This window comes from Oreochromis niloticus, linkage group LG18 (genome assembly GCF_001858045.2).
Source record: "Oreochromis niloticus isolate F11D_XX linkage group LG18, O_niloticus_UMD_NMBU, whole genome shotgun sequence".
NCBI lineage: Eukaryota > Metazoa > Chordata > Actinopteri > Cichliformes > Cichlidae > Oreochromis > Oreochromis niloticus.
Genome location: NC_031982.2, coordinates 31,244,424 through 31,260,071, shown reverse-complemented (window position 1 = coordinate 31,260,071; position 15,648 = coordinate 31,244,424). Strand labels below are relative to the sequence as shown.

General features: G+C 39.0%; 2 protein-coding genes across 43 annotated transcripts in view; one reads left to right on the top strand and one right to left on the bottom strand.

Annotated features, from left to right (window-relative positions):
• LOC109195563 (tripartite motif-containing protein 16) overlaps positions 1-15,648 on the bottom strand; it is a 1,176,058-nt gene that overhangs the window by 389,192 nt on the left and 771,218 nt on the right. The window lies entirely within an intron of this gene.
• Positions 1-15,648, top strand: part of LOC102080865 (zinc finger protein 850) — a 62,728-nt gene that overhangs the window by 22,299 nt on the left and 24,781 nt on the right. For 16 of the 42 annotated variants that reach the window (XM_025900276.1, XM_025900271.1, XM_025900274.1 and 13 more), the window contains one exon: positions 2,355-3,063. In XM_025900276.1, the coding sequence (XP_025756061.1) occupies positions 2,355-3,063 (709 nt within the window). Of the gene's footprint in view, positions 1-1,412; positions 1,561-1,934; positions 4,358-12,331; positions 12,634-15,648 lie in introns of those variants that run through there. The other 26 variants (XM_025900297.1, XM_025900306.1, XM_025900305.1 and 23 more) reach the window with 18 other exon arrangements.

Below are 15,648 nucleotides of genomic sequence, written 5' to 3'. Positions count from 1 at the left end.
CCTCCTTACCTGTCTGAGCTCCTCTCTGCCTATGCTCCAGGAAAAACCATGAGGTCTAGCTCAAAATTAATGCTGTCCATCCCACGGACTAATCTCAAATCCCGTGGTGATAGATCCTTCTCTGTGGCAGGTCCCAGACTTTGGAACGGTCTCCCCTTAAATATTAGATCTGCACAAACACTTGAGCAATTTAAATCATTACTAAAGACACATTTTTATGCCCTGGCTTTTAACACACTATGATCCAAGCAGTTTGGTTTTATTTGAATTAGTTTTAGTTATTGTTTTAATTCTTTCATTGTCCTATTAGTGTTTTTTTACAACAACAACAACAACAAACTTTATTTATATAGCACATTTAAAAACCAGTGGTGTTCCAAAGTGCTTAACATTCAAAAGGGTGAGATGAAATAACAGGGAGAATGAGGACTATGGTAAGGTACCAAAACGAGCTGGCAGGTTGAATGGCATTAAAACACAAGGCAAAAGAATTGCATATAAAAGCATAAAAGAAAGCAAAACAAAATGTGAAGGATAAAACAGTCAGTCTTTATTGTTATTATTGTATTACATTGTTACTTTTTATTGCCATTTTTATATTGTTAAGCACTTTCTGCAGCATCGGCTGTTTGAAATGTGCTATATAAATAAATTTTGACCTTGACCTTGACCTTGACTCCTCCAAATGCGGCCGACAAATGTGTCCTTCATTTCCAGGTTTGAAGGATGGGTCGGGTGTATCCTTCGCTGCCCAACCTATCCCAAGATTCATAGCGCGGCCCAGCCAATTCCAGTTTCCAACAATGACGGCAGCTACTTAGTTTTACTATTACCTTTATTACTCTTTCTAAAGCTCAATAAGGATAAAACTGAAATCCTCCTTATTGGCACCAAATCCAACCTTTTGAAGGCAAACCACTTCTCACTCACTATCGATAACTCCACGGTTTTCCCTTCTCCTCAAGTTAAAAGCTTTGGTGCCATCCTAGACAGTTCACTTTCCTATAAATCTCACATCAATAATCTCACCCGTTCTGCCTATTTCCATCTACGCAACATTAACAGATTTCGTCCTTCTCTTTTCACCTGGTCTACATCCATTCTTGCCCAGTCTTGTTACCTCCCGCATTGACTACTGCAACTCTCTCTTGCATGGTCTCCCCCAAAAATCCCTCCATATGATTCAACTGGTTCAGAACTCTGCTGCTCGCATTATCACCAGAACTCTCTCCTACCAGCACATCACCCCTGTTCTTCAGGAACTTCACTGGCTCCCAGTGAAATTCCGGATAATCTACAAGTTTCTTCTGCTCACCTTCAAGGCCATTCATAACCTCACACCTCCTTACCTTTCTGACCTGTTAAGCACTACCTTTTCTGTCCGCTCACTTCGATGTTCTTCTTCTATCCTGCTTTCTGTGCCTTCCTTCCGCCTCACCACGATGGGAAGCAGAGCTTTTTAAAGAGAGAGTCTGTTTTCCGAAACCAAACCGGCAGCTTTTTCCACAGAAGAGGGACCTGAAAGCTGAAGGCTCTACCTCCCATTCTCCCCAACTTTCAGGCAATGAATGGTTAATCTAAAGAATAAATAAATAAATCCTGCAGTGAGTGTCCTGTAAAGTTTTTGACTAATTTAAAATAAACTTTTAAATGTTTTGTGCACTTTGATAATAAAATTTAAGAGATACCACTTTGTGCTTTTGTTTGATTATATATTGTCTTTATTTTCTCATCGTAGATGGTCTGTTTATATTATTTGTAGAATTTGTAAATGAGCAGCCAAAATGGTTTTCACTGAAGCAGTAAAATGGATTCTCTCCACAACATGCCTTCATAGGTATATCTAAGCAATATGCTTACCATGTGGAGGCCTGCTAATGGTTAAGCTTACCTTGTAATTTCTCAAATGTATGTTTTTTGATCTGTTCCTTCAGATTTTCCACAACATGACTGTAAGGACGAGGATGGGCTCACAAATCAGCAGGTCTGTAACCAGGAGAAGAACTCCAGTCTACACCAGAAGGATCCTTCACAGATTAAAGAGGAACAGGAGGAACTCCGTACCACTCAAGAAGAAAAACCGCTTGTTCTAAAGCAGGAGACTGCAACTTTTCCTGCTCGTGAAGCAAGTAACCACAGTGAACCAGAACCAAGCAGTGACCAGCTCCTTTCTCACAACTCTCCTGTCACAGATCAGGATGAAATCAAGGATGGTAACTCACACAGAAATGAGTCGGAGCAAGTCGTATCAGGCCTGACAGTTCAAAATTGCAAGACAGCACATTTATGTAGCACCTGTGGGAAAAGATTTACTCAGAAGGGTCAGTTGCAGAGTCACATGCGAATTCACACAGGTGAGAAGCCACATTCTTGTAGCACCTGTGGGAAAAGATTCACTCAGAAGGGTCAGTTGAAGAGTCACATGCGAATTCACACAGGTGAGAAGCCACATTCTTGTAGCGCCTGTGGCAAAAGATTCACTCAGAAGGGTCAGTTGAAGAGTCACATGCGAATTCACACAGGTGAGAAGCCACATTCTTGTAGCACCTGTGGGAAAAGATTTAGTTTGAAACAAATTTTGAATAGGCACATGCGAATTCACACAGGTGAGAAGCCACATTCTTGTAGCGCTTGTGGCAAAAGATTCACTCAAAAGAGTCAGTTGAAGAGTCACATGCGAATTCACACAGGTGAGAAGCCACATTCTTGTAGCACCTGTGGGAAAAGATTCACCCAGAAGGGTCAGTTGAAGAGTCACATGCGAGTTCACACAGGTGAGAAGCCACATTCTTGTAGCACCTGTGGGAAAAGATTTCATGTAAAATCAAATTTGAAAACACACATGCGAATTCACACAGGTGAGAAGCCACATTCTTGTATCACCTGTGGGAAAAGATTTCATGTAAAATCAATTTTGAAAACACACATGCTAATTCACACAGGTGAGAAGCCACATTCTTGTATCACCTGTGGGAAAAGATTTCATGTAAAATCAAATTTGAAAACGCACATGCAAATTCACACAGGTGAGAAGCCACATTCTTGTAGCACCTGTGGGAAAAGTTTTACTCACAATGGTCTGTTGAATAGACACATGCGAATTCACACAGGTGAGAGGCCACATTCTTGTAGCGCCTGTGGGAAAAGGTTTAGTCTGAAACAAATTTTGAATATGCACATGCGAATTCACACAGGTGAGAAGCCACATTCTTGTAGCACCTGTGGGAAAAGATTTACTCAGAAGAGTCAGTTGAAGAGTCACATGCGAATTCACACAGGTGAGAAGCCACATGCTTGTAGCACCTGTGGGAAAAGATTTACTCAGAAGAGTCAGTTGAAGAGTCACATGCGAATTCACACAGGTGAGAAACACATTGTTGCAGCACCTGTGTGAAACATTTTAGTCCTCCAGTACAGTTGAAAATGCAATTAGGAAAACATGCTACATGCTAAGTTTCATTCTTAGAAAATGGTGATGGTAGGACACACAGTGTTTGGATCATTGAAAACTGAAAATTTCAAAAAGTTTTCGGAAGCTCAGTTTCTGTTTTGACACATGGACAAGACAAACAGTTTGTCTTGCAGCATAAAATGTGTGCACCTTTATCACCTTTTTCTGACGTCATTGTTTTATAGTTTATAGGCTTTGTCTTTGCTGAAGTTTCTTCATTTTCTTTGGCATGGCCTCGACAGTGCTTGAGATATTTTTAGTGTCATGATGTAAAAAGAACTATTTCTCCAAAACACACTCGGTAATATCTGTTGAAAAAACAACTACACGTTTGAGGTAGCCTTTATTGAAATCTTTTTGTTTTTTTTTTTTTTGGTCTGAAGTTCAGTTTGAATTTATACACTGGATTGACATTAATGGGAAGTTCTTTGTAGATGGAAAGGGAATATTTTAGGGACTGACAATGTTGACAAGTTGATCCATGTTCTCGTATTGTTTGTGACCCATATTTTTAGGTCATTAATTATTTATATTTATAACATAACTTACACTACTTTTATGTGAACACCTGGTGATACCCAGCTGTTGTTTTGAGATATAATAATATGGACTAATGTGTAATTTTAACAGTGTTGTGTTCCATTTTGACAGGAAATGAATCCAGTTTAAGATTGTAGATTATTCATTTTAAAGATAAAATATGGATAATTATATAATAAAGGAGGAGGAGCTGGTGACTCATCTCCCATAAAGGAGCTCAGAAGTGCCCTGGAAGTCTTCATCTTTATTTATCTTTGTTGGCTTTTGGCCTCCATGTGCTTATGGCGAACACCCTAGAGAGCTTTGCTTTCTTTTAAGTTGTTTTTAATCTTGTATGTTCAATAAAACTGTTGGCATCAAATTTTACATCATCTCCTGTAGATTTTGTGTTTTGGTTTAAATTGTGTTCCAAAAGCCTGAATCAACATCTTTCCGGCCTGAAGAAATTCCTCAAAGCCTTTCAAATATGCGACTCCACAATCCTGCTGCTCTTTGAAAAACTAACAGTGCTTCCAAACGAGCTGTTAAACAGGGCTTTGTGTGATCTGCCTTTTAATGAAGCAACTGGTCAGGAAGATTCAACACATTCAAGGGGCTTCATCATTCTAACTTCCTTGATTCTCGTCCTCACTTTTCAGGTCCTCAAAAAGTGGGGCACATAATAGCAAACACTGAACACACACCTCCCGTGTCTGCTAAGAGCATGTCTTCCTTTTTTTTATACCACCATCAGTGATGTGAAAAAAGTTTATTCAAACAAATCTGCAGTGGTATTTTCAGATTAAGTTAGCCAATTAAACATTACAGTGGACTTAATTAATGCGGTCTACAATTCCTTAGGAGGTACCCAACATGAATTGAAACTAGCATGCATTTTAATTAAATAACACACCTCTCCCTCTGGGAGCTTCAGTAACACCAATTTGTATCAAAATCTTTATTAACCTCTTAGGACCTGGTGTCCACATCACATTTTTGGGTGTCTAGACCAAAATACAAAATTTTGCTCTTCAAAGGCCTGATATCCACTTACAAGGACTGTTCCATTGAAAGGCCCAGGATCCTCCAGCAGCTTCTAGGCCTAGGATCCTCCAGCAGCTTCTAGGCCTAGGATCCTCCAGCAGCTTCTAGGCCTAGGATCCTCCAGCAGGCACCAACAACTAAGCAGCGTTTTTGGTGAGTTGAAATTAACTACTACTTCAGAAATGGGGCTTAAGAGAACACCAACAGCTGAGGAAATTGAGGACATTAAAAAGTCACTGGACTTTTTAACTGAAGAAACATCAGCTATCAAGCTACAACAGAAATATATCCTGGACATTGTGAAGCGACCTTATCTCCTTGACAATCAGAATGCAGAGAAGGAGAAATGGATTGTCTATCTGGAGAGCAGGGTCACGGACCTGGAGCAATACACGAGAATAAATGATGTGATCATCATGGGGCTAAAGATAAATCCTCGGTCATATGCTCGGGCCGTGACTGCTGACAGCAAAGAAGAGCATGAAGAACTGGATGTTAGCTCTGCAGAGCAACAGGTGGCTGGTTTCTTGCAGTCAAAAGGGATCGACCTGGACTCTAATAACATCAAGGCATGCCACCTTCTGCCCAGGAAAAGCACGGCACCTAAAGAAAATTCAAAATACCTGGACTGCAAACTGTAAAATATTTATTAAACTCAACGGAACACTGGAGGAAGCCAAAGTGCTGGTCATCAAACACATCCAGGATCTGGAAAAATAATAACAAGCCACATGGACCACAAATGCAAGAAGCTGAACAAATAATCTACACTCATCAAACCAAGAAGGTAACAACAGAAACTAAAGCACAACATATTAAATTATAACACAGTCAACTAATTTAACATCTGGGAATTATACACTGCTATCACAGAGGATTGCTAATCATGAGAATCTGGAGTTAAATTCACCACAAAACACGGAATACATACACACTTCACAGAGCAGGACATTGATCAAGAATTGAACTTTTTTAACACCAGTAACACCTGCTGTTACTATGCTGAAGAACAATTCAATAAAATTGTCAAGGCTGACTGCAAAATGTCCATAATCCACTTTAATAGTAGAAGTTTGTATGCCAACTTTCACAACATAAGAGAATATTTAAGCAAATTTGCACATCAATTCAGTGTGATTGCAGTATCTGAGACCTGGATTAATAAGGAGAAAGGAGTGGACTTTGAAATAGATGGATATTAACTAAATTTTATGAACAGAAAGAATAAGAATGGTGGGGGTGTGGCTTTGTTTGTGGACAAAAATTTTAAATACAGGGTAGTGTAAAAAATGACCGTGGTGGTGGACAACATATTAGAGTGTGTAACAATAGAAATTAGTATGGAAAAAAAGAAAAATGTCATTGTAAGTTGTATATATAGAACACCAGGTTCTAACATTGAAATGTTTAAGGAGTGGGTAGATAAAACATTTATTGAGACAAATCAAAAAGTTATGTTCATTTGTGGGGATTTCAACATAGACCTATTCATTCCAAAAAAACATAGTATGACAGATGAGTTTATTAATACAATGTATAGCATGGGACTCGTTCCAATGATCACTAAGCCCAGCAGGATTACAGTACAGTCGGCAACCTTAATAGACAATATATTTGAAATGAATATTTGAATGAAATAGAAAACAGATCTATAAGTGGTCTCCTAATTAATGACATTAGTGATCATCTACCTGTTCTTGCAGTGTATGACAGCAATAACAGGAAGGTCAAACAGGAAAATACTACAAAATACAAACGAGTGAGAACAGAGGAGTCCATAAATGCATTTAAAAGTAATTTACTTAAGCAAGAATGGGAGATGGTGTATAAGGAAAAAAATATTGATAAAGCTTATGAGACTTTTTTAGGAAAATTTAAACTGTTATATGATAGCCGTAGCCCAGTAAAGAAATATAGCAACAAACAAAAATATGCAGCGTGCCCATGGATCACAAAAGGATTACAAAATGCATGTAAAAAGAAAAATACCTTATATAGAGAATTTATAAAGAACAGAACTATAGAAGCTGAAAATAAATACAAAAAATATAAAAATAAATTAAGTAGTGTTTTGAGGTCATGTAAAAAGGAATATTATGAGAAATTATTAAATCCATCCATCCATCCATTCGCTTCCGCTTATCCTTTTCAGGGTCGCGGGGGCGCTGGAGCCTATCCCAGCTGTCATAGGGCGAGAGGCGGGGTACACCCTGGACAGGTCGCCAGTCTGTCGCAGGGTCAACACACAGGGACAGACAACCATTCACACTCACATTCACTCGCACATTCACACCTAGTGACAATTTCGATTATCCAATTAACCTACATTATTACATATAACATTAAAGGGATTTGGAAAACATTAAATGCCATCATTAAAAATGGTTCTAGGCAGTTAAATTATCCTTTGTATTTCACTAATAATGATAGAAATATTAGTAACATGAGTGATGTGGTTAATGAGTCCAATAAATTCTTTGTAAGTGTTGGGCTGATAGAATTCCTGATACAAGAAATTGTGCAGAGAAAGAAACTAAACTCATTCAACGTAATCCTCATTCAATGTTTTTAAAGGTGGTAGAAGAAAAGGAAATCACTGATATTGTCAGGAAATCACCAACAAAAAATTCTACAGACTTTGATGACATTGATATGGAAATCGTTAAGAAAGTTATTGATGGCATCTCCAAACCCTTAACACACATTTGCAATTTGTCTCTACAAACTGGTCAATTCCCAACACAAACAAAAACAGCTAAAATAATACCACTGTTTAAAAATGGAGATAGACACCAATTCACAAATTACAGGCCTGTTTCTCTACTTTCACAATTTTCAAAAATACTGGTTTAATAATTTAATAATTTAATAAAAGTTTTCATTAATAGACTTGACAAATTTATAGATAAATATAAAATAATAGTGGACAGTCAGTATGGTTTCAGACCAAACAGATCAACATCCATGGCGTTAATGGAACTTATTGAAAATATCACCAATATAGACAATGCACAGTTGGTGTTTTCATTGACCTAAAAAAAAGCTTTTGACGCAATTAATCATGAAATATTACTTGATAAACTGGAGTACTGTGGCATTAGAGGATTGGTGCTAGAGTGGGTCAGGAGTTATTTGAGAGACAGGCAACAGTTTGTGAAGCTTGGTGAATATCAATCAGAGTGCCTGGACATTGTTTGTGGAGTTCCACAGAGATCAGTATTGGGACCAAAACTGTTTATCCTGTATATCAATGGTATATGTAAAACATCTGATATATTACAGTTTATTTTATTTGCAGATGATACAAATATTTTTTGTGCTGGAGAGAATTCACAGCAGCTTTTGGAAATTGTCACACCAGAAATGATTAAACTGAAAACATGGTTGACAGAAACAAGTTATCACTAAATTTGAACATAACTACATTTATATTATTTGGAAATTGTAAAAAAGATGCTGGAGCAAATGATGTTGAAGTAGAGCAAGTTTCTCATACAAAATTTCTGGATGTGATAATAGACAACAAAATCTGCTGGAAACCTCACATAAAGCATATACAAGCTAAACTGTCAAGAAGCATCTCTGTACTGAGTAAAGCTAAACATTTTTTGCATTTTTCCAAATCACTGCGGGTACTTTACTGTTCACTTATACTGCCATATTTGGAATACTGTGTGGACATCCGGGGAAATACATACAAAACTTCACTTCAACCATTATATAAAATTCAGAAAAAAGCTATCAGGATGATTACTAAAGCAGGATTTAGGGACCACACTAACATTATGTTCTTGAAATTAAAAATTCTGAAGTTTATGGATCTTATAAAATATAAAACTGCAAAAACTATGTACAAAGCCAGATACAATATGTTACCAGGATATGTGCAGAGGGTGTTTTTTGACAGAGAAGGGGACTATGAATTGAGAGGAAAATGAAATCTGAAGACTCTTAAAGCACGGACAAAGGTTAAAACATTTTGTATTACCATTTGTGTGGTAAAACTGTTGAACAGTTTTCCTGTGGACCTACAGCAACGTTCAGGCATTAGTCAGTTCATAAAGATGTTTCGAAAACTGCTTTTGGAAGAGTATGAAACTGATAAGTTGATGACCCATTGTATATATAACTATGCTAAATTGTATCAAGATTATATCTGTCACTGTAGCTAGGTTTATACATTTCCCTCATTCCTTGTTTATTGTGTGGGGTAAGTGATAATGGGAATTAGGGGTAACAATGAATAGTAGGATTCAATAGAATGTTGAGCATGGTTAGGGATTAATAAGTATGTATATACAGTGGCTTGTAAAAGTATTTGGCCCCATTGAACTCTTCTACATTTTGTCACATTACAACCACAAATATGAATCAATTTTATTGGAATTCCACGTGAAAGACCAATACAAAGTGGTGTACACGTGAGAAGTGGAAATAAAATCATACATGATTCCAAACATTTTTTACAAATAAATAACTGAAAAGTGGGTTGTGCGTAATTATTCAGCCCCCTTTGGTCTGAGTGCAGTCAGTTGCCCATAGACATTGCCTAGTGCAAATAATAATAATAATTGATTGCATTTATATAGCGCTTTTCTAGGCAACCAAAGCACTTTACAATTCCACTATTCATTCACTCTCACATTCACACACTGGTGGAGGCAAGCTACAGTTGTAGCCATAGCTGCCCTGGGGCAGACTGACAGAAGCGAGGCTGCCATATCACGCCATCAGCCCGGTGATCAGCAACCAGGGGGATCGAACCGGCAACCTTCCGGTTATAGATGAGCTTCCCAATCCCCTGAGCTACGATCGCCATAGTGCTAATGACTAAATAGAGTGCACCTGTGTAATCTAATGTCAGTACAGCTGCTCTGTGACGGCTTCAGAGGTTGTCTAAGAGAATATTGGGAGCAACAACAGTATGAAGTCCAAAGAACACACCAGACAGGTCAGGGATAATGTTATTGAGAAATTTAAAGCAGGCTTAGGCTACAAAAAGATTTCCCAAGCCTTGAACATCCCATGGAGCACTGTTCAAACGATCATTCAGAAATGGAAGGAGTATGGCACAGTTGTAAATCTACCAAGACAAGGCCGTCCACCTAAACTCACAGGCCGAACAAGGAGAGCGCTGATCAGAAATGCAGCCAAGAGGCCCATGGTGACTCTGGACGAGCTGCAGAGATCTACAGCTCAGGTGGGGGAATCTGTCCATAGGACAACTATTAGTCGTGCACTGCACAAAGTTGGCCTGTTAGCAGAGACGGGTCTTCCAGCAGAATCTGCATGAATATTGAAGGTACTTAATATCTAGATGGAGGAATAATCACACGTGGGGCATCGGCTTTTATCGGAACATTCACACCAAAAGGTGACTTTGTTTATTGAACTCTCGCGCATACTCCGCAGCATAACAGGAAGCATCCTTTCAAAATAAAATCACAACAGATGACAATGAGGGCATACCTATTAACTAGCTCAACATGGCCTTTATGGAAGAGTGGCAAGAAGAAAGCCATTGTTAACAGAAAACCATAAGAAGTCCCGTTTGCAGTTTGCCACAAGCCATGTGAGGGACACAGCAAACATGTGGAAGAAGGTGCTCTGGTCAAATGAGACCAAAATGGAACTTTTTGGCCAAAATGCAAAACGCTATGTGTTGCGGAAAGCTAACACTGCACATCACTCTGAACACACCATCCCCACTGTCAAATATGGTGGTGGCAGCATCATGCTCTGGGGGTGCTTCTCTTCAGCAGGGACAGGGAAGCTGGTCAGAGTTGATGGGAAGCTGGAGGATGGAGCCAAATACAGGGCAATCTTGGAAGAAAACCTCTTGGAGTCTGCAAAAGGCTTGAGACTGGGGCGGAGGTTCACCTTCCAGTAGGACAATGACCCTAAACATAACATATCCATGTGTTAGAATGGCCCAGTCAAAGTCCAGATCTAAATCCAATCGAGAATCTGTGGCAAGATCTGAAACCTGCTGTTCAATCAATCAATCAATCAATCAATCAAGGCTTTATTCGCCACATGCAGGTTGCCCTGCAGTGAAATGGCAGCTGTAATTGCAGCAAAAGGTGGTTCTACAAAGTATTGACTCAGGGGGCTGAATAATTACGCACACCCCACTTTTCAGTTATTTATTTGTAAAAAATGTTTGGAATCATGTATGATTTTCGTTCCACTTCTCACGTGTACACCACTTTGTATTGGTCTTTCACGTGGAATTCCAATAAAATTGATTCATGTTTGTGGCTGTAATGTGACAAAATGTGGAAACGTTCAAGGGGGGCGAATACTTTTGCAAGCCACTGTATGTCCACTGTGAGCGACCATTTTGCACAGAGGCGGTGGCTTACGACACCAACTGTCGGCCATCTATAATCCAGTTTTGAGATCCATTCCCAGGCGCCTTAACGCCCACTCACACCCTGGGCCATCTTACCTCAGGAAATCACATGATAGGGTGGGGCTAGGTTTCACAATGAGCTCACCCGAAACCCTGGCTGATTGTGACCCACACCCGTTTTCACACCTTGGCTCATGTGATTAGGTGGAGGATCATCAGGGGGTCCCTTTGTCCCTCTTTGGGGGTATACTCCCACAGGGCTTAAATGTGGGACTCTCCACCATTTGACCCTAGAACTGAAGAAGCTTCTTGGATGAGAGGTGAAACGTCTTCAAGCAACTTAAAGAAGTCCAGACGCTTTTCTTTGCAAGCTTCTTAGACCATAAAAACGCAACTTTCAAATTTGGACAGTGGACTTCTTTTGCCTGAGTACAAAATATTATCTCAGTGCAGCAGTGGCTTGTGGATTTTTAATTGTGGAATGTTTGGTTTGTCAAACTAAATGAATTTCCACTACACAGCTGTTATTATCAGAGGGGAAGAGAAAGGCGACCAAAATGAAAACAACAGCCTTATCCTAATTGTCCGTCATCATTTGCTCCACATGATACGTTAAATTTCTCTGTGCTCTAAATGTCTGTAGTATATTTATATTAATGTATTTGTGTATTGTTATTTCACTTCCACTTCATGGACCGTACCAGAGAAATCAGGAGACCCTCGTTGATTAAAAAGATGTTCTATAATTATTTTTAGAGTGACTATAATCAATGAAGGCATTATTCTTTTTTCTGTTAAATGATTAATGCTGGATCAAACTAAAGAGTTTTCCAGTAAATCAAACTTAAATCAAAGTATTTTCTTCTTTCTTTATTCCAGGATATCACTAATAATCTCATGGCAAAATTGCAGTTCTCTGCAAAGTACCAGACTTTATGTTGGACTGACCTGATGAGGGCAGTATTACGCCTTTGATACCTCCAGCCTACCGTAAGTGCAATAAAAGAAGAATAGCGGCAATGGCGCCCGATTTAAGTGACTGAGTTGACCCGAGTTACGTTTGAAGACGTTGGTTTGGCGGTATCGGTTGCTGTTGCAATAATGTCTTCAGTTCAGCATCTGAGAGATTTTATCAAGGAGAGGTTAACTACTGCTGCAGAAGAAATCTTCTCAGAGTTTGAAAAAACGATCGTCCGGTATGAGGAGGAGATCCGTCAGCTAAGACTGCTGAATATCAGACCCGGGATAAAGTCACACAATACAGGTGTGTAAATTTGTGGAGATGTAGGATTGGGGGATCATCGTGTGATTCACATGGGCATGATCTAAATGCATTGATCTAAATTAGTAATACACCACAGTAAAGTGTATGCAGTTATATCTGTGCAGCTTTGAGAAGGTTACTTTTAAAACGTTTTCCACTACAGATTACAAATTAATGGCCCAAATGTAGTTTGTAACGTATTTTGTTAAGTTACTCAATGTGAATAATGTATTTTGAATACTTTGGTCCGGATTACTTGATATATTTTCATGCTTTTTACAACTACATGAATGTAATATTGCCGTGTGAATGATTGCTATAACTGAAGGCTACTAGCCACCTGTTACGTCCCTCTGCAGCCCCTAATCTCCTCAGTATGTTCAGCTGGTGCTAATTGGCCCCACCTAGTCAGGTGTTGATAAAAACATACCTGAGGCAGGCTTTCAGGAAGCTCACTAGTCTTTGCCTTGGTGGCCATTTTAGCCAACCTGCTATGCCATTTTAAGATAGAACCTCTTCTCACTAAAACTCTGGTATTCATCTCCTTTTTATGTTGCGGCTTTTGAGCCGGGTCGTAACGCTGCAAACAATCATGTGCAGACAAATCATCGTACCTGTTGTTTCTCCGCATGCGCACAATACGAAGTTAAGTTGCGAGCCGTCTTACTAGTGATGGGTCCAGCAACACTGACGCACCGACGCTTGTATCAAGCTCACCTAGTGAAGCCTGTATCGGTGCGTGCGTCGCTTTAAGAAAAAGTCACGTGATCGATACAGCTGCTGTATCGCTCATTGCCAACGCGCCAAACTGTGTTTAAAAAGTACCGCATCTGCATCTGTCAACGGAATGAGTCGCTACAAAAAAACACGAAATTACTCTCGCAAAGATTAAAAATACACATCTCTCCATAACAAAATGGAGCCCGAAAGAAAAAGAAATGTTTCTGCTGTGTGGGATCATTTTGATCTTTTAACTGGAAATAAGGTAATAGTTTGTCTGTCTTTGTTTCAGTGTAATCTATCAGAACACCTCCTCAGTGTTTAGGCATTACAGAGCCAAACATGAAAATGAGGCGACAAACACACCGAGAATGAACACAGGTCGGCCTATATAGACACTGAACAGCTTTATCATATATTTTTTTTAATTATGTGTTTTATTATTTTGAAATCAAGCATCTAGGAAGACTGCTCTGGGCCAGGCAGTCCTGAATTTCATTATAAAGGACTGCCAACCCCTTAGTATTGTGGAGAGTGTCGGAGAGAAACATTCCAAGATCAGAGGATCCTTTAACGTACTGGGGGAATAGGAAGACATCTTATCAGAACCTTTTCCACCTGGCTTTACAATGTTTTGTGTACCCCAGCTTCATCTGTGCCTGTGAGTTTTCCAAAGCTGGGGAAATGGTGCCAAAAAAACAAAAAAAACAAAACCCCGCAATAGACTGAATGCAAAAACAATGGATAAACTTATTTTTCTGGATAGAAATTTATAATAAACTCTGAGTCAATTACATTTAAATGGGTAATATTATATTCACAATACTTTCATTTTAATTTTCACTTAGTGTCATTCACAATATATTTTAAAGATGTCTACAATATTTGAAATGTAAAAGATATAAAATGATTCCATGGAAAGTACATTACCTTAGTGTACAAGTATGACTAGGTCATTGAATCAGTGTCTGTTGTGAGTCTCAAGTAAGTTGCCTGCAATGATATTTAAGGTCCAGCAGGTGTCAGTATGGAGCAAAACAGCAACACTGTGTCGACACAGTATCGATACAGTTTGGGGAATGTGCTGAAACGCTTCACGAGGCCTCATCTACCCATCACTACGTCTTACCTTTATGAATATTAGCTAGAAAAATACTCTGATAAAATTCAGTGCCAAACCATCCTGCCTTTGTGAATGTGACCTACAAGCATGCTTTAACAGCTAAATTAAGTGGCAAATCGTCTTACCTTTGTTTATCTGAGCTAGAAGCATACTTCACTACCTAAAATTCAGTGGCGAACCATCCTACCTTTGTTAATAAGAGTTAGAAACATACTCTGATGGGCAAAGTTAAGTGGCAAACCGTCATACCTACTTAAATTTGTGCTGGAATTACTCTGTGACAACAGAAATGTGCATATACTACTTACGGTAGGACGTTTTGCCAAAGTAGGATGGTTTGTCAGAACACCATAATGTCGTATAGAAAAAAAATTTCCACCAACCACACTCACCCATATTTTGTTTTTGAACTCCATTGCAGTTATTTCACACATTAAACCTTTGATAAAAAATAAACTGCATTAAATTACAGGTAGCAGTAAAACTATTAACTCTTTTATGCTACGTCCACACCAACATGGGTATTTTTGTAAACACAGATTTTTCTATGCCTTTGGTCCTTTTGTCCACACGTAAACGGCGTTTCGAATCACCGAAAAGGTTGGAGAAAACTCAGTTTTGCAGGCGAAGCCAAATGCAAGATATGCTTCATCATATTTTCTAGTTTTTGGCTTTGAAGGAAGTTGGTTTGGAAACATATTCGGCGATGCTTCAACCTCTGCTTTGCGTTTGTGTGGGAGCCCCGTCAAAAAAAACTGTCCATTAGTCTAGCAGTGTCCAAGCATTCTTCTTCTTCTTTTCTTTTTTTTTTTTGTTTTCTTGTTTTTTTTTTTATAAATAAACATTCATACCGCGCCCACCTGCAATGGCTCTGCGCCCCCCACTTTGGGAACCCCTGTAGTAGGCTAACATTACAGCTGTGCACTGTGACGAAATATATCCAATGATCAAATTAAAACCTCTATCGTTTCAAATGATACGCTATTATTTGTTTTGTGGTGTCGCAAAATACATTTACAGCAATATTTTTGTCATTGGTTTCATCTTCACTGGCTATCAATAAAGATGAGGCAGAACCTGGTAGCTCCAAACAGAAGGACCAGTCAAAACAAATTGAGGATGTTATTCCTAAACCAGGGGCTCCCCCTGTAGCATGGACATGGTTTGGTTAT